The 19597-nt window shown below is 31.1% G+C and overlaps 3 protein-coding genes across 3 annotated transcripts; 2 read left to right on the plus strand and 1 right to left on the minus strand.

The window, feature by feature from the left end:
• Nucleotides 1–7633: 7633 nt before the first annotated feature.
• Nucleotides 7634–10073, minus strand: LOC148550132 (uncharacterized). The gene is made up of 3 exons (XM_088494063.1): nucleotides 9477–10073; nucleotides 8867–8915; nucleotides 7634–7841 (listed from the first exon to the last, which is right to left on the minus strand). Exons 1-3 carry the CDS (start codon nucleotides 9712–9714, stop codon nucleotides 7763–7765), a joined length of 366 nt encoding a protein of 121 aa, XP_088350189.1. The 5' UTR covers nucleotides 9715–10073; the 3' UTR covers nucleotides 7634–7762.
• A 208-nt stretch (nucleotides 10074–10281) lies between these two features.
• Nucleotides 10282–13515, plus strand: LOC107607979 (cytochrome P450 71D10-like). The gene is made up of 3 exons (XM_088494062.1): nucleotides 10282–10867; nucleotides 11364–11687; nucleotides 12841–13515. Exons 2-3 carry the CDS (start codon nucleotides 11550–11552, stop codon nucleotides 13456–13458), a joined length of 756 nt encoding a protein of 251 aa, XP_088350188.1. The 5' UTR covers nucleotides 10282–10867; nucleotides 11364–11549; the 3' UTR covers nucleotides 13459–13515.
• Nucleotides 13516–15397: 1882 nt separating this feature from the next.
• Nucleotides 15398–17696, plus strand: LOC107607973 (cytochrome P450 71D10). Its single transcript, XM_088494095.1, has 3 exons — nucleotides 15398–16124; nucleotides 16292–16611; nucleotides 16842–17696. Exons 1-3 carry the CDS (start codon nucleotides 15551–15553, stop codon nucleotides 17457–17459), a joined length of 1512 nt encoding a protein of 503 aa, XP_088350221.1. The 5' UTR covers nucleotides 15398–15550; the 3' UTR covers nucleotides 17460–17696.
• Nucleotides 17697–19597: the final 1901 nt, after the last annotated feature.

Raw genomic sequence — 19597 nt, forward strand, 5'->3', positions numbered from 1 at the left:
AGGCTATTGGTGAATGCGGCTTATGCCAAGACTGGGGTTGAATTTGACTACTGGTTTGATATTCTCCATTTCGAAGATCCTGCCATGAGTGATTGGAATAAAAGGATTGACTATGTAATGTGCATAGAAATAGTTTTGAAACGTCATCATTAGATATACAGTGTTGTCAAGCTGACATTAGATATTAACTATTTAGATTTGACAAAATAGTGACATCCCCAGTTTGTAGGAGATCTATCCTGAGCCTCCAATGAGCAACTCGAGGTCCCTTCTCACTCGTAGTCAGGTTGTGATCTGACCACCTGCACCCGAAACACACGTTATCACTAAATGAAAATAACTCCAAAAAATAAAAGAGAAAGATAGCACATAAATAGAACATCACCTCAAGGCCAAAGGCCAGCCAAAAGTATCATATCCAGCGGGCTTGAAACCAGAAAATTGTTAGAAGATCCGTGACTGAAGCAGCTACAATGGACCAGCTAACTTCACAACGTTTCTGTTCGCCACGCGGCACATGCACCGTTATAACTATGACAGAGCAGTTAATCCCCAACTGTACCCACCCATGTCCTTAAGCTTGGCTACGTATGGCATCCATTAAATGTGCAGGTGAGTACCAGACTTGTTGCCAAATAGCAGAATCCCCAAAAGCATCACGATATAGGCCCGGGCATATCTCCTAATAGTGGCATCGTCAGAGCCATCAGGAATCTCTCCGAATGTGCCCTGCATCCAACTGCATCTCATTGTAAACTTGTCGATGCAATTCGTAGGAGGCAAAACACCCAACAGCTCCTAGAACCACACCCAAACTGGGCGACCACCCTCGATGTATCGCTCAAACTCCATCAGGCATCCAGTGACGTACTGTCCAACGATCGGCAGCCCTAACTGATACGCCACGTCCTGCACTGTAATCGTGCACTCTCCGAACGGCATATGAAACATGTGCGTTTCCGGATGCCATCTTTCCACAAATGCATTCACCAACGGCTCATCCAACCTAAACCAAGTCTCGTTCAATCTTGTAAGATGGTATAAACCGGCCATCTGCAAGTACAAAACGAGCCTCTTATCCAAGTACATACCTTACTATCGTCTCATGCTACCGATACATCGGTGGTGCTATATAAACAACATAACAAATTGTCTCTTACGACCACATCAAAACATATTTATATAACAATATCAACTAATGCATATCTTAATCTAAATAATGCCATAAATACAACCAAATAATGTTACGGATACAAACACAAAATAAATTTATATATTCATCAAACTGGGCCGAATAAAAATAAATTTAATACTAATAAAATATTTTTACTAACAACCCAAATTACAACATCAAGTTTATTGACTAGTCTTACTCTAACTAAGTTTCACTACACGTTATCTTCACTACTTATATTCTTCTACTTATTTGTAACCACTTTCCAAATTAGAACTTGCTCGATCAAACTTCTAGAGATTATTGAGCCACCAATCTAACCACTCTATTTAGTTTAACAATTGTAATAATGACCATCATTAAAAGAGACAAAAAAGCATTAACGTAAAATATTTAATACTATTTTTGAAAAAAAATGGTATACACCAACCTCTTCATTGATGATACCAGTAATATGGGCAACTCCATCCAAACGATAAAGACGATCCGAGTTATCTCCCATCACATTATTTATCAAATGTTGGAGTGTTTGGGCTGAGGTTTCTCTGAGCGTTTTGGATTTGTGGTTCGAATGAGTCCAATTCGAACTCTATTTATAAGGATCCTCCTAGTAAATCTAATTAGATTCATTCAAATTATCATGGGCACGAAATCGTAGGTAATTCGAAACGGCCATAATCGAATTACTATGGGCTTTTCAATGCCCGTAAATTGAAACGGTTTATTTCGAATTACTATGGGCAAACGTCCAAGGCTAAATCGAAATAGGGTGCTTAGATTTACTAAGATAGCATGCGTGTATGTATAAATTGAAACGTGGTGATTAGATTTACTAGAACAACAAGCAAATATGTATAAATCGAACCAGACTGTTTCGATTTATATAGAAAACTAAATTTAATCTAGACTTCTGGCTAATTCGATTTGCATAAAGATATGATTGAGATGATTCACATTATGTTTTTCATTTTGGGTGATTCACATAAAATTGAATGAATATTAGTTTATTAATGTGAATTATCCTAAATTTTATATCGCTTAAAAATATCATTTTTAAAGTGCTTATAAATAAAAATTTCATCCACTTGTTTTTTAAATTAATTTTTAAAATTAAATTAAATCTACTTAATTATTAATCTGGAACCAAAGTTTATATATAATTTAATATTGTTGGACCAGAGTATATATATATATATATATATATATATATATATATATATAAAATCTAACGGTAATACTAAAAAAATTATTTAATTTAATATTCATAGTTATATATATAACATCTATAATGATGTATTTATTATATTTAAAATTAACTAATTATTCCAACCGTTAAATTTGAGCTATTTGGTCAATTGCTGAATCATGTAAACTACTTGAGTTTTTGTTAGTGCTCATTTACCTATACTAAGTTGTTGTTTTCGGAAATGACAATTTATATTATTGAGCAACATATCATAGTTATTAATTTATGGACTTTTGTTAGATAAACAATTATTTTTGTGAACAATATAAGTAATAAATTTTAAAATTGATCTAATAAAATAAAAATATATTACATTTTCAAATTATCCATCTAAATCTTAATATTAGAATAATTATTTGCACACTTAGTAAATTAAATATCCGATATATCTATTATTCACATTATTTAATATTTTCATATCTACTTATAATTTTTTTTAATCTATTCTTAATATATTAAAGTAGATACATAAGTTTACGGTTTATCCATATTACTTTTAAGATATTTTTTTCTCCTACTAATGTCATGTCAGCAACATCGCTTACTTGACAAAATTTTAGAATCAACCACTTAATTTTTGCCAAATCATCTATTATTTTCAAATTAGTAAAATAAAAAAACAAAATATACAAAAAATAATACAATAATTACCAACGACAATAATTAGAAATTAATACGTTTAACCAAATTTGTAATTTACAAAGACATTAAATCCATATTTCTATATTTATTATCTTACCATTGTAAACAATACAATAAATTTATAATTCTAATAATTAATTTATTAATTTTTATAAATAACTCATATTACAAATATCATAATAATATTATTAATTATAATAAATTTTACATTACAAATATTCAAATTCCATACTATTTGAACTACTTATATAAGTCTCTTATTACTATTCCTTCAAATAACATCAAATTTAGTATAAAAAAATTATTTTCGAACTACACACCATCTCAAACTTACTCAATGGAAATAATTATGTTAAATGTGAAAAGTGTAAGAAGAAAGCATATGAAAAAGGAGATAACTACATTTGTGGCACATGTAATAAACAAACACCACGCTATCCAACAATAAGGTAACTCTATATATTTTTAATAATCCCATATATCAAATTATTAGTTACTAACTTAATATTTATTTTAGGTTCGAAATTCAATTAAAGGTTTCAGATCAAAGTGGTACAACTACTTTTGTACTATTTGATGGCGAAGCAAAAAAATTATTGGGTACAAATGTTTCATATCTAATGACACTCCAGAAAAGTAATGACATTGAAACACCACCCCAATTGAAAATTTTGTGCAACCTCACTTATATTTGAAGTCAATGTAAATTATTTTAATCTTAAAGAAAGTTCTAAACGATACACTCTTACCAAGACATTTGTTCCAACAAAAAACACTGAATCTCAACACTCATTACAACAAATAAAACAGGTAATACTAAAAAAATTACTTATTTTAGTTAGTTTAGACATCATTTTTATTTCTAATTTAAATTATTCATTGATTATAGGAACTAACTTCGTCAACACTAATATCATTAGACAAAGATCACATACCCATCAAGAGATTAAGGAGAAAGAAAATTATACAAATTCAAGACACATATTCGGAAGAAGAACATACTTGCAAAGATGGAACAAACAACACAATAGAAAGTACATATAACTCAACAATTCATAAAGAACACGTCTTCACAAGAACGTACACAGAAAGAAGAAAGTAACAACTCTAACAACAACTAACAAAAAAAAAGGGAGGACGAGCACCATATAAGAAGACTAAGTTCATCAACTAAAACAAATACAAAAATTAAACCACCAAATAAAAATGTCATTTTGTACATACAACTCTAATATTCAAATTTTTTGTACTACAAATTATTTTAAATAAAATACCTTTTAAATTTAACTTTAGTTTACACATTTAATTTAATTCTACAAAATATAATAATTTTTAATATTTATTATATACTATCATTAATTTACTGTCCCGCGCATCGCGCGAGTCTCGTTCTAATTTATTATAGAGTCCCGCTAGGGAGACAATGGAATATCTCTACAATATCTACAATGGGCTGTTTATTTGGCCCAATATGAATTAAAAATGAAAATCAACCCACATTTAACCTAATTTCAAATAACCCAGTGAGTTTTATTTTAATCATAACCATCCAAATCCTAATCAAATTTACCCCCAATCCTATTGTTCTTCCCCAACGGCAACCCTTTTCACTAAACCCTCACCGCCCCTGACCATTCCACCACTGCATCTCCATCGGCCCAGACCTGTCCCACGCGACTCATCCTCCAACAGCACCGACCAGACCCCCGAGACTCGCCGTCCATCAGCGCTGTACCGGACTCTCGCGGCTCACCCTCCATCAGCGCTGAATAGGAACACCGTGGGTCACCCCTTAGCAGTGCCGCACCAGACCACCGCGGCGCATCCTACTTCAGCGGCGCCAGACCACCGTTTCACCCTCCAGAGCGCTCCTCTTCAGTAGCCGGAAGAACTCAGTGTGGTCGCCTTCTGTTTCCGTCGTGGGTGTCACTGTTACGGCCCCAAAACACCGAACATCATCCATGAACAACTGGAGGTTAGTGAGTTGATTTTTTTATGCGATTATAACTGTTTATAATGCTACTAGTTTTACAAGCAATGAATCTTGTTGAGGTGTTTAGTTGTTAATAGTGAAAAAATCAATTGTTACAACTTCACTATAACGGGACGTGTATAATATGTTGAAATAAATTGTACAAGTTGTTGTTGTTTATGGTTGCATTGGTTTTTATTCTAGTGTGCAAAATTTTGCAAAATTTCAGTTTAATTAGTACAGCAGTTTTGGCTCACCATTTGGTCTTTTGAATGCAACGTTACTTAAATTAGTTGATCATAGTCGATCTGTATTTGACATAAAAGGGATGGTTACTTTCTTACTTATCCGGATGACTGATTTTCGTTATAGTGAATGCTATTTGTCTTTGCTATCTTGTTGGTATATTTGAATCAGGTACTGCATGAATTTTGTGTATGTTGAACACTTCAGCACAGATTTACTTGAGCAACATGGTGCTGTTTTTTTGTTTTTAAATTCCTTAGATCGGTCATTGAAACTTTTTAAAGTTTTGCTTAAATTAGCTTATGTCTATATGGTCCTCAAATTTGCTATTCAAGTTCTCAAGAAGTACCATATTGCTGAAATTGTAAAGCAGGATCCAAGACTTCTTGATGCACTAGCTTAGGCATTTTTTTAAAGAAAATAAAAGGAATACATTACACCATTTAGGAGTATATCAGTGATAAACCTTAAAAATATCTTTGTGCTTATTATGTTTAATTCTATCTATTTGACATTTGGTTAAATTTGTGCAACGTTACAGTGGTTGAGAATAGAGAAAATTGGAGCGTTGGACAAATGCAACTTGTTTGTCTTGCTAGGATGCTATTGAAGAATAGAAGGATTTTGGTTCTAGATGAAGCAACAATATCCATTGATACTGCAACACAATTTAATTCAAAAGACTATTAGAAATGAAACTAGTGAATGATTTTGGTTAATGACGAATTAAATACACATTTCTTACTTATTGCAGTGTCTCTTGTATTCATGAATGTTCTTAAAATGGGAATGCTCCTGTTGAGAGAAAACATATTCCACAATTATTCTAAATCTATGAATGAGAAATTTAATGTACATGTTAAAAATTGTGGTCAATTCATAATATACTAGATGTTCATTTTATTAGATATAAAATTGCTTATTTTTATTTTTAAGTAGTTGTTTAGTTGATTAAATTGAATTTTAAGTGAATACAATTATAATATTCTGGATGTTCAATTCAGTAGGTATGCAGATGGTTACTTTTATTCTTAAATGGATGTTTATTTGATTGGATTATATTTAAGTAAATACAATTAAAATACGCCAGATGTTCAACTCATTAGGGTTCAATACAGGATTTTTTTTTCTAATACAAAATGCTTATTGAGCTAATTCACCCGTTGGAGTATTAAGGTTTTGTTCATGAGTCTTGATGAGGACTAACATATGATTGCTCATTTATTTTCTGAACTTGTCTGAATAAATTCGTAGAATATCTTTCAATCATAAATACTTACTAGGCGACAAAAATAACCATCTATTTTATTTATGAACGTAAACATCCGAATCCTTATTAAAGTGAGCAGCCAGTGAGGAATTTTTTTTTCATTTATGGAACCAATGAATAAATACAAAAAACAGAAGTAATGAATATATTGTGATAAAAAAATACTTTTCATTTATAATAGGTAATGAAACTAATAAACACTTTTCACTTTTGCAATAAAACATTTAAATTAATTCATGGATATAAATATTGCGAGCTATTGTTCATCTTGAATTTCCAAAAACTTGTGCTTCTGATTATGAGCTGAAGAGTTAGCGCTATACATCCTCTTTGGGTTTAAATGTTCCAAATCTTCCTTAAATACCCAACTGTACCCATAATTGTTCACTTCTACTACTTCTTCTGAATAACGAGTCAATGCAACTAATTTAATACCATCAAGATCAGATGCTCCTTCTTCTAAAACAAAAAAAAATTATTAATGAAAACTTCCCTGGATAAGAACATTAACAACTTATGAGCTAATTATTGGATAAAACTTTCCTAAAATGAAGATGGCCGTTTCATCAAAACAAGTAAACGAGCAATAGTATAACCCAAATATACATCCACTTTCATATGAATGAACTATCCGTATACATAGTAAAATAAACATTATCTTTAGGTAATAAGAGATAACTAACGAATTGACCAGAATACCTCCTGCGCACTATGATTAAATGATTTAACTCAAATCCAACTTCAATTCAAGAAAAAATAAATTAAATCTAATCCAAACCACATAACAAAAGAAACCTGCAGAACATGTGCATGTACAATCCAGCAAATCAAGCAAAAGACCAATGATATAACCCAAATAAACATCCAATTTTCTTATGAAAGCACCATCCGCATACATCATAAATGAACATCCACTTTAATTGATAATAAACAACTAACAAATTGATCAAAATACCACTCGGACACCATGATTAAATGGCTTAACAAAAATCCAACTTCAATTCAAGCAAAATTAAACTAAATCTAATCCAAACCATATAACAAAAGAAACATGCAGAGCATGTGCATGCAAAATATAGCAAATTAAGCAAAAGACAATTATATCAAGTCAGCAGCAATTAAACTATAACGGATGCATACTACTGAAGTTAAGCCAATTACGTCAAGTCAGCAACAATTAAACTAAGTCTATGCTAACTGTTTAATCAAAGTCTACATACAAGGTAAATTGAACATCATCCTTGTTGCTTCTGTAACAACTAGCTCACTGACCAAAATATCGCCCGTGCACCTGGTTTAAATGACACAAATTAGTCCTAATTTCGATTCGAGCATGACTCAATTGAATCAAATCCACAGCACGTAACAAAATAAGCATGCGGAGTATTTGAATGCCAAAGCCAGCAATTCAATTCAAATCAACAAATGTCATGCGGAGTTGTCCCTTTTCAAACATCCATTTATTAAAGGAACCAACCATCCTTATACATAGTGAACTAAACATCCGTGTTCTTCCAAGCAAGTAACGTAATATTGCATCCGCCATATAAAGTATTATAAAAGAAGAACAAAGATTCATTGGTTCAACAAATCAAAATATCATCACAAATTCACAATCGGCATGCGTGCATACTCCATGAGTTCTAGATTCACAAGCAATATCACTTCAACAAATATTAAACTGGGTTGTACTTTTCCTTTTATTTTTAAAAACACTCCCAATTTTTCACAATCCAATTTGGATGTACAAAAGCAGATCAATCAAGTAATGCATCAAAATTTTGAAACTTGCATAACTCACCACACTCACTTTGGATTTCTTTATTCCATCCTTTTTTGGAGATTCTAATATTCCATTGATCTTATGGTTCACCTTTTCTGAATCAAATAACATGAATTCACGGCTACGCTTCTTTATGGCTACAATTTAACAAAGAGGAAAAAGATAAATGTACTTAAACTTTATTTTAACCAAAGAGAAAAAAGAAAAAAGATAATAAAAAAAGGGACACATTTTTCCTTCCCCTACAAGAACCAACACATGAGAAGACACAGCTTTATGATAATTTATAAAAACAAAACTACACAAACTTATTATTTTTCAGAAAGTACATAACACACTAAAGAGACTGCAAAATAGACAGAGTAAATGAAAAAGGGAACCGAATCTAAAGTTCACCAATTAACATTTATAAAAATAATAAAAATAAAGTTAATTTCGTGATAATAAGGTAGCAACCCAAAATCCAGTTGGAGATATAAACAATCGTGAAAGCTTTTAAGATAAAAATAGAGAAAAAAATCACAGAAACTCACCTGAATGTAGCTTCCTTGGGACCAAGGCATGTTGAACACCATTCATAAACTGCCAAATAAATCATTTCACCAAAGACATGGCCATTAGTTTAAGAACTAAATAAATTCAAAAGAGTATCATAATTCATAATAATAACATATAGTAACTTACATTTTTAGGAAGAGAGAGAAGCATTATCTGGATTTTAAAAGTCTTAGATATATGAAGAGAGAAAAAAAAGAACAATGAAACAAACACAGAAAAAGACAATTTTTTAAAAATGGGTTTTCTTTCTTTGTGAAAAAGAAATTAAGAAAATGATGACTTTTTGGAAGCAAAATTGTAATACACTCAACGAAGAGTTTGTGTCTTTTAGATTGCTTATGATTCATGTGTGGTCTCTTGTTGTTGTTGGGTTTTCAGAATCTGATAGCTCCAGGCCTCAAGTTTCGAGTTTTGTCCATTTTGGCATTTCTAGAATTATAGATAGATCATATATTGTTGTAGCTGAAAAACCAGCACCACCACCACACCAAATGAAAAAACATTTTTTTTAGTTTATTGTTATTCTTTCTTGTGTGCATTCAGTGAACATCTAGTTATTAATTAAACCCATAGTCACCACCTAACCTTTTGATGCACCGATGAGGGTGGAGAGCTCCGTTGATAGAGAGATTTTGGGAGTGATGACGACGCCACTAGAAAGCTGTGCGACGACGTACATGTGCGTTGAGGAGGACAGCGACCCCGTTGGGTGCGGGGGGCTTCTTGCCGATCTGAGGACGCACGAATAAGGCTGGCCGTGCGGTTGCTGAAAGGTCGATGCCGGTCGGCGATGGGTGCCGTAGCAGCTACTGATCCGAGGCATTAATCGACGAGGAATATGGCTGATGGAGAGAGATATGGCGGTGGTTGAAACGAGCCGAGGATGGCTTCCGGCGCGGTAGAGAGAGATGACCCTTGCAAGACGGCCGCGTGGCGGGATGACCTGCCTTCCGCGTTGATGGCTACCGGCGACTGAGAGAGAGACGTGCGACGAGGATAAATGGGGCCTTCCGCTACTTTTTCTGCCGGCGAGGGAGAGACAGACGCTCGGGAGAGGGGCTACGAGGGCTGACGATGTTGACGGTGGTGGAGCTTCTACCGCCGGTGAGTGAGATGATTGCTGAGCGTGACAGTGGCAGTTTTGGGAGAAAGAGGGTTCTTGGGTGAAAGGTGTCAAAAAAAAGGGTTAGATAACAACAAATGGAGAGAGGAAAACAGTATTTGGGTGAGTTTTGGTAACTGACGAAAATTTTGAACTATTCAAAAATAATTAATTATCCAAAATTTAATTTTAATTTCAATTAAACCCCATTATATACATTGTACAATAAAGTTATTGTCTCCTCATACTTTTCCTTTATTATATAATGGTACGCAAATACAAACTTCTACCATGCATATCATGGATCTTCAAAACCTTATCACTATCCTCACCACCTTCCTCTTTCTCTTTTTGCTATTGAAAACAGCCATTAAGAAATTTAGTTCTTCCAAGGATATTACCAATTTACCCCCAGGGCCAAGAAAACTACCCATCATAGGAAACATGCACAACCTTGTAGGATCAATGCCGCATGAATGCCTAAGAAATTTAGCTTCCAAATACGGACCCTTAATGCATCTTAAACTAGGAGAAGTGTCCCACATCATAGTTACATCACGTGAAATGGCACAAGAGATTATGAAGACTCAAGATCTCAACTTTTGTGATAGGCCAAACCTTCTCTTTGCAAGAGTCATGATTTACAATCGAACAGGCATTGCTTTTGCCCCCTATGGAGAGTATTGGAGGCATGTACGAAAGATATGCACCATGGAGTTATTAACAGCAAAGCGTGTTCAATCTTTTAGGTGCATAAGAGAAGCAGAGGTTTTAGAGTTGGTCAAAACAATATCTCAAAGTCAAGGCTCCATTTTTAATCTCTCTCACAAGATTTTATCAATGACCTATGGAATAGCAGCTAGAATAGTATTTGGTAAAACGAAATTTATACACAGCGCAAATACTTTAATTTTACATTTATTATTATTATTATTATTATTATTATTATTATTATTATTATTATTATCATGGTAAAAAGAATCCTAGGAAAGCCAATATTAAAAACAAATTTATAAGATCTTAGACTCTTTCATCGTATTAGTTAATTTTTGTGGTGATAATGTTTTTAATAATTTATATTTTATTAGATTAGTATTTTTATTAAAATCGACCAATTAAAAGAAATTATTATTTGTGAAGAGTTTCGGCCAACAAAAGACAAAATGAAATATCATAAAAAATCTTATATTAAAAAAAATCTTATATTAAAGACTAACACATAAAAAATATTGTAAGATTTTAGACTATATGTCAATAATATAATAATTAATTTTTACTGTGATAATTCTATCAAGATTTCACATCTTATTACATATAACTTTATCATATTTGTTATTTAATAATTGTATGTTCTTTATTTGACAATATAGATAAAAAATATAGTTACTACGATGTTTTTATATCATCTTTTGAAGAAGCATTGCAAATAAGAGGAAGAAATTGTATTGCTGATCTGTATCCTTCAATTAGAGTAGTGCTTGAAATGATGAGTAGAGACAAGACTAAGATTGAAGAACTGTATTTAAAGTCAGATAAGGTATTACAAGACATTATAGATGATCATAAAAATAAAAAAAGGTGGCAAATGTGAAGAAGAAGTTGATGATGAAGATCTAGTTGATGTTCTTCTCAAATTTCAACAAAAAGATTCTGAATATTCTTTGACTGATGATAATATTAAAGCAGTCATTCAGGTTAGTCTAATAATATATATAGATAATTATTATTATTTTAATTGTTTTGTGAACCTCAACATACAACTCACGTTTTTAGAAAATTTATTTCTTAAATTTTTACAATATAAGAGTGATAAATATGCATAAAACGTTAGACTTAATTGTGAAAAGTTGTGGTTCGTATTTATTTTTAACTTTAACGTGGATATAATATTGTTAAAATTTTTATGTAGCTAGGCATGTAGCTTCGTTGACGAGATACAAGAGAAATATCAAAAGAGTTGATTTTTTAATAAAAATTAATTATTAAATATTTGTTTTTTTCAACATTACATATATACAAAATAATAAAAATACACAAAAATAAATTAATTAAACAATACAATAATATATGTGATAACCGATTTTTAATGTGTACACATAATTTTTTATTTATATTTTTTTTAAAACACTTGTCATAATAACTTGTATACTTCTATACTATTATAAGTGTACAACTTACAAGAGCTTAATTCCACCGATTTAACAATTTCAGTATAATTAAAAATAAACATTGTCTCTTCTCTCTGACCATTTGTAAATTAAACAATCCTTTTCTTAATGATAAAAAATTATCCATCTCTTAGGATTTAAAATTATTACACAAATTAGTTCTTATATCAATTTTTAATAAAAGATTAACAGAAATTATTGACATATTATTATCATTTATTTGGAATTGATTCGCTCTTTTCTTATGAAACTTATATATATAATATTATAATTTAAATACATTAGAATTTTTAATTAATTAATTTTAGAGAAAAAGACAAATAGGTCTTTGCCCTTTTGGCCCGCAGATATTTTTGTCCCTAACTATTGAAAATATTTTTAAGTCTCTAACCTTCATAAAACTTGGACGGATCAGTCCCTCCGTCTAAATGCCTCCGTCAGGGACTGATCCGTTCAAATGCCTCCGTCAGAGACTGATCTGTCCAAATTTTGTGAAGGTCAGAGACTTAAAAGTATTTTTCAATGGTCAAAAACAAAATTGTCTGCAAAGCAAAAGGTCAGGGACCTATTTATTCTTTTCTATTAATTTTATATAAATTTTTTTCTATATATTAATAAGATTATTAATTCCTTAACATGTTTGTTACTAAAACCTTTATTATAATTAATCCATTTGCAGGACATATTTGTTGGTGGTGGAAAAACATCTTCAGCGGTTGTGGAATGGGCAATGGCTGAAATGATAAAGAAACCAAAAGTGATGGAAGCTGCACAAGCTAAAGTTAGAAGAGTTTATGGTAGTAAAAGGTATGTGGATGAATCAGAATTGCACCAATTGACATACCTTAAATCTATCATCAAAGAAACCTTAAGGTTACATCCATTTGTGCCATTGTTACTTCCAAGAGAGAACAGAGAACCATGCCAAATCAAAGGATATCAAATTCCAGCCAATTCTAGAATTGTTATCAATGCTTGGGCAATTGGAAGAGATCCAAGGTATTGGGTTGATGCCATGGAATTTAAGCCAGAGAGATTTGTTGATAATTATTCAATTGATAATAGAGGCACAAGTTTTGAGTTTATTCCATTTGGGGGTGGAAGAAGAATGTGTCCCGGGATTGCATTTGCTACTCCAAACATGGAATTGCCACTTGCTCAATTGCTTTATCATTTTGATTGGAAGCTTCCCAATGGAATCAAGAATGAAGAGCTTGATATGAGTGAGTTGTTTGGGATCACTATAAGAAGAAGAAATGATCTCTGCTTGATTCCCATTATTTATCATCGATCCTAACAATTAATATAAGGTTTAGTTACTCTGTTCATCTCTATAATTTCACGAAATTTTTAATTATTAAGTCTTTATACCTTTTTTTTAATTGAGTATCTGTACTATTTTTTTTTTAATTAGGTCCCTCTTGATAGTAATTGGCTTAATTTTATAGAGACCAAATTAAAAAAAAAATAGTATAAGAACCCAAATAAAAGAAAAAAAAAGTGTAGAGATCTAATAAAAAAAAATTGGTACAAAGACTCAATTGAAAGGAAAAAAAATATAGAAACCTAATTAAAAATTTCGCAAAACTACAGGGACTAACAGAGTAATTAAACTTTAATATAAATTAGATAAAAATTCAGGTACAGTTAATTTCATATAAAGTTGATAGTTAAAAATCATTAAATAATTATTTGATAAATTTAATTAAATTATCATTTAATAACTCTTAACTATTAACTTCACATGAAATTAACTATATATGTTCACCTATAAATGATCCGCAACGTGAGAAAATTAAATGAGTGATTTTATATATTATATTTTCTTCATTTTTTTTTATCATTTGTCTATTTCTATTACAATTAGTTCTATACAACTTAAAAATAAAGTTTATAAATAGTTTACAGATATAAAACATCTCTCATTTCATAAATTAGTTTCGAAATGGAGTTAAGCTTATTAAAGTTCAATTCTAATAACTTATGAACCCATTGTTATTACATTAATGTAAAGTGAAATATATAGTCAACAAACACATTATTAATTTTATTGTTATATAAATATTTTATTTTCGTTTAGGTGGATCATACAATATTAATTTTTCTTTAATTTATATACGTAAAAAAAAAAAGCCTTAAATGATATAAACATTGAGTTTGAACCTAAAATATCACTCTTATAGCTGAAGCTGCACCACACATTATTTATCGTACACCTAAGTGATATATATATATATATATATATATATATATATATATATATATATATATATATATATATATATATATATATATATATATATATATATTCGAAAAACTCCAAATTTTATATGGACCTCTGAGTAGTGATCATCTTTAATTTGTCCATTTCCTCTGATTTTTTTTTTTGGTGTCCGTCCACTTCCTCTGATTCAGGCTTCGCTATATATTATTTTCTGTACCTTATATATATTGAGATATCAATCTGTTATTACTGTTTGGTTTTCATAATAGTGGGTGAGTAATATTTTAGGAGAAATTTTTGGGGATAATAATTTTTAGTATTTTGGTTTATTATTTAATTAGTACAAATATTAAATTATTTTTAATAAATAAATTTTATTAACTTATATGTATAAATTTTGAAAAATGAGTGTAAACTGTATTAATTTATGTGTATAAATTATATGTTTTTTGTGTACAAAATGTACGTAAATATGGTTGTAAATTATTGTTGGCTAAGTGTATGTTGAAAAAAAATAATAATATTATGTTAGTCATATAACATTGTTCATATCTTAATTAAATTGATCTTTCAAAAATTTTTAGTAAGATAATTTAATTTTAATTATTAAATTAGTTTTTAATATTTTATTTTATTAGATAAATTAATTTTCACATTAAATTTTAATTAAAAATTGGATAAATTAATTGTGATTGTTATTTAATAAAATATATAATAATTTTTAAAATTTTCAGATAAATTCTTCCATAAAATAAATAATATGATATGAAATTGATTCGTTAAATAAAATAAAAATTTAAACATTAATTTAATAATTAAAATTTATTAAAAATTAAAATATTTGACTAAAAATTTTTAAGAATTGATCTAGAATATTATGGCTCTTAGTGTTTGATGAGACATTATATTGATAAAATAGAAATTAAATCAAAAGCACATTTGCTTTTATTTATGTTTAAAATTTATTTATTTTATTAAAAAATACAAAATTTATCTCAAAATAGAGATATTTTATTTTCTAAATAAATCTATATTTTTATTTTAGTAAAGAAATGGATTATAAATACATGTTATTATAGTTTATTTAGTCACATGTATGTATGTGTCTCTCTCCAATTATTAGTTCCTTCTTCCTCAATCTACACATTATTCTACCACACATACCATGGATTTTCAGAGCCTTATCTCCATCTTCACCACCTTCCTCTTTCTCTTAATGCTATTGAAATCAACCATCAAGAAATTTAGTTCTTCCAAGGATATTACCAATTTACCCCCAGGACCAAGAAAACTACCCATAATAGGAAACATGCACAACCTTGTAGGATCAATGCCCCATGAATGCCTAAGAAACTTAGCATCCAAATATGGACCCTTAATGCACCTTCAACTAGGAGAAGTGTCCCACATCATAGTTACATCACCTGAAATGGCACAAGAGATTATGAAGACTCAAGATCTCAACTTTTGTGATAGGCCAAACCTTCTCTTTGCAAGAATCATTGCTTACAATCGCAAAGACATTGTCTTTGGCCACTATGGAGATTATTGGAGGCACGTACGAAAGATATGCACCATGGAATTATTAACAGCAAAGCGTGTTCAATCTTTTAGGCACATAAGAGAAGCAGAGGTTTCAGACTTGGTCAAAGCAATATCTCAAAGTCAAGGCTCCATTTTTAATCTCTCTCAAAAGATTTTATCAATGACCTATGGAATCTCGGCTAGAATAGCATTTGGTAAAAAGAAATTTATTCACAGCGCAAATACTTTATTATTATTATTATTATCATTATTATTATTATTATTATTATTATTATTATTCTACAAGATTTTGTATCGCATTAAATATATTTCTATCATATTTGTTATTTAATAATTGTATGACTTTTATTTGACAATATAGGTAAAAAATATAGCTATCAGGAATTTTTTATATCATCTATGGAGAAAGTATTGCAAATAGGAGGAGAAAATTGCATAGCTGATCTGTATCCTTCAATTAGAGTAGTGCTTGAAATGATAAGTAGAAACAAAGCTAAGCTTGAAGAACTTCATATAAAGACTGATAAGGTATTACAAGACATCATAGATGATCATAGAAATAGAAAAGATGACAAATGTGAAGAAGAAGGCAATGAGGATCTAGTTGATATTCTTCTCAAGTTTCAACAAAAAGATTTTGAATATCCCTTGACTGATGACAACATCAAAGCAGTCATCCAGGTTAGTCTAATAAAGACAATTATTATCAGTTTAATTGTTTTTGTGAACCTAAACAGGCCACGTGTTCAGAAAATTTTGCAAGTAATTTCTTAAATTTTTACAATGTATATTGGTCTAAAGCTAGATGCTATTACTTACTTTTAGATAATATTTGGTTAAATTCATCAAGTGAAATATATAAGCAATTTAACAAAATCTTTATTATAAATTTATAATTAATCCATTTGCAGGACATATTTGCTGGTGGTGGAGAAACATCCTCAGCGGTTGTGGAATGGGCAATGGCTGAAATGATAAAGAAACCAAAAGTGATGGAAGCTGCACAAGCTGAAGTTAGAAGAGTTTATGGTAGCAAAGGGTATGTGGATGAATCAGAATTGCACCAATTGACATACCTTAAGTCTATCATCAAAGAAACCTTAAGGTTACATCCATCTCTGCCATTGTTAGTTCCTAGAGAGAACAAAGAACCATGCCAAATCAAAGGGTATCAAATTCCATCCAATTCTAGAATCATTATCAATGCTTGGGCAATTGGAAGAGATCCAAGGTATTGGGTTGATGCCATGGAATTTAAGCCTGAGAGGTTTGTTGATAATTATTCAATTGATAGTAGAGGCACAAACTTTGATTTTATTCCATTTGGTGGTGGAAGAAGAATGTGTCCCGGGATTGCATTTGCTACACCAAACATGGAGTTGCCACTTGCTCAACTTCTTTACCATTTTGATTGGAAGCTTCCCAATGGAATCAAGAATGAGAAACTTGATATGACTGAGTTGTTTGGGATCACTATAAGAAGAAGAAATGATCTCTGCCTGATTCCCATTATTCATCATCAACCTTAACAATTAATATAAATTAGGTGAAACTCAGGTGGACAGTTAACTTCACAAGTTGATAGTTGAGAATCGTTAAATTATTTGACAAGTTTAACTAAATTGTTATTTAGCAGCTGAGTTTTCAACTATAAATTATCTCTAGCGTGGGAAAATTAAAGGAGTGAGTTTATATATTATATTTTAGAGTAATTCTCCACATTCAAACAATTTTACATTTAAATTCATCCAAGTGATTTGAGTTAAGTCTTTCTTTTTTCCTTTTTCTTGCTCCCCTCTTTGCGCTTCTTCTTCTTCTTCTTCTTCTTCTTCTTCTTCTTCTTCTTCTTCTTCTTCTTCTTCTTCTTCTTCTTCTTCTTCTTCTTCTTCTTCTTCCCGTTTTCTTCCTCCCCCTGCACTTCTTCTTCTTTTTCTCCTCCTCCTCTTTCTTATTAGGGGTAAGTATTGTTTTGGTCTCTAACGTTGAGGCTGAAAATCGAAACCGTCCCTCATCTAATTTTCGATTTAGAATTATTCTTAACGTTTTTTTTTTCGTATTAAAATTGTCCTTTTTATTTTTTTGGACAAAAATATCCTCACAATTACCAACACAATTACCTCCTCCACCACCACCACCACCAACACCGACACCACCGCCACAACCACCACCAACACCACCACCACCACCACCAACGCCGCCGCCGTCCCCTTCCCCCCACCCCCACCCCACCCCGCGTCCCTTCCCTTCCCCTTTTCCCCTCTCCCCCCCCCACACGCGCTGTTTTATTTTTTTTTAATTTTATAATTTTTTAAAGCAGGAGTAGTTTAGGAATAAAATTAAAAATTTAAATAAAAAGTACGATTTTAATATGAAAAAAAAACGTTAAGGACGATTTTAAATCGAAAATTAGATGAGGGACGGTTTCGATTTCCAGCTTCAACGTTAGGGACCAAAACAATACTTACCCCTTCTTATTATTTTTCAATTTTGTTACCGTCGTCACCAACAACATCTCCTCCTCCTCCTCCTCCTATTGGAATTTTGTCTCCTCCTTCCTTTTCATCCATCTCCTCCATCATCATCATTGTCTTCTTCGAATACGTATCGTCGTTATCGTTATCATCGAATTCGAATTTATATAATGGATAATTTTCGATTCATTTGATATTATACAATGGTTTTATTTTGAACTAATTTTCGGTACATTCGAGATGCAGGTGTTTCTGAAACGAATTTATATAACGTACAATTTTTTATTCATTTGGTATTATACAATGGTTTCGTTTTGTAATATTTTTGGTTCATTCAAGACGCAAGTGTTTCTGAATTCGAATTTATATAATGTACAATTTTTGGTTCATTTGGTATTATACAATGGTTTCATTTTGATAATATTTTTGGTTCATTCGAGACGCAGGTATTTCTGAATTTGAATTTATATAATGGATATTTTCGGTTCATTTGGCATTATACGATGGTTTCATTTTGATAATATTTTCGGTTCATTCAATCGCCACAGAGAATCAGAACCCATAAAAATGTTAGCAAAATATTGGTGTTGTTGGTGATGACAATAATGATGATGGAGGAGAAAAAAGAAAAGGAAGGAGGAGATCAAAGAAATTCAAATAAAAAAGAAACAGGAGGAAGAGGAGAAGGAGGAGGAGGAGATGAATGTGGTGGTATAGTGGTAGTGACGATGAAGATAATGAAAAAAAGATGAAGGAGGAGGAGGAGGAGGAGGAGACAAAGTCTCACATTTTATTCACCCTCTTTTTTATCATTTGTCTATTTCTATTACAAGTTCTATATATCTCTCAAAAATAAAATTTATAAATAGTTCATAGGTATAAAGCATCTTGTTTTTGAGATATTCTCCACATCCAAACTATTTTGGCATCCAAGTTCATCCAAGCAATTTTAGGTCATGTGCTTCTTTTTTTCTTTTTCTCTTATCCCCCGCGCTTCTTTTTCTTCTTCTTCTTCTTCTCACGCTCGTTTACGTACGGAGCGTCTTCTTCTTTGCCTTCGTCCTCCTCCTCATTCTCCTCCTTCTTTTTTGCGTTCCTTCTTCTTCACATGTTTTCTTCTTATCGTTATTCTTTTGTTGTTGTTGTTGCTGTATTTTCTTGTCTTTTTCTCCTTCTCTCCCTGGTGAAGAAGCAGT

This window comes from Arachis ipaensis, chromosome B7 (assembly GCF_059453495.1).
Source record: "Arachis ipaensis isolate K30076 ecotype BB chromosome B7, ASM5945349v1, whole genome shotgun sequence".
Lineage (NCBI taxonomy): Eukaryota > Viridiplantae > Streptophyta > Magnoliopsida > Fabales > Fabaceae > Arachis > Arachis ipaensis.

Excerpts from the sequence above, each read along its gene's own strand:
- LOC148550132 (XM_088494063.1), bottom strand. The coding sequence starts at position 9,714 with ATGCCTCGGATCAGTAGCTGCTACGGCACCCATCGCCGACCGGCATCG. Across the intron at positions 8,916-9,476 it reads CCTCATCGGTGCATCAAAAG|TTTATGAATGGTGTTCAACA; the intron begins GTTAGGTGGTGA and ends TTTATTTGGCAG. Across the intron at positions 7,842-8,866 it reads CCCAAGGAAGCTACATTCAG|GTGCACGGGCGATATTTTGG; the intron begins GTGAGTTTCTGT and ends CATTTAAACCAG.
- LOC107607979 (XM_088494062.1), top strand. The coding sequence starts at position 11,550 with ATGATCATAAAAATAAAAAAAGGTGGCAAATGTGAAGAAGAAGTTGAT. Across the intron at positions 11,688-12,840 it reads ATATTAAAGCAGTCATTCAG|GACATATTTGTTGGTGGTGG; the intron begins GTTAGTCTAATA and ends ATCCATTTGCAG.
- LOC107607973 (XM_088494095.1), top strand. The coding sequence starts at position 15,551 with ATGGATTTTCAGAGCCTTATCTCCATCTTCACCACCTTCCTCTTTCTC. Across the intron at positions 16,125-16,291 it reads CTCGGCTAGAATAGCATTTG|GTAAAAAATATAGCTATCAG; the intron begins GTAAAAAGAAAT and ends TTGACAATATAG. Across the intron at positions 16,612-16,841 it reads ACATCAAAGCAGTCATCCAG|GACATATTTGCTGGTGGTGG; the intron begins GTTAGTCTAATA and ends ATCCATTTGCAG.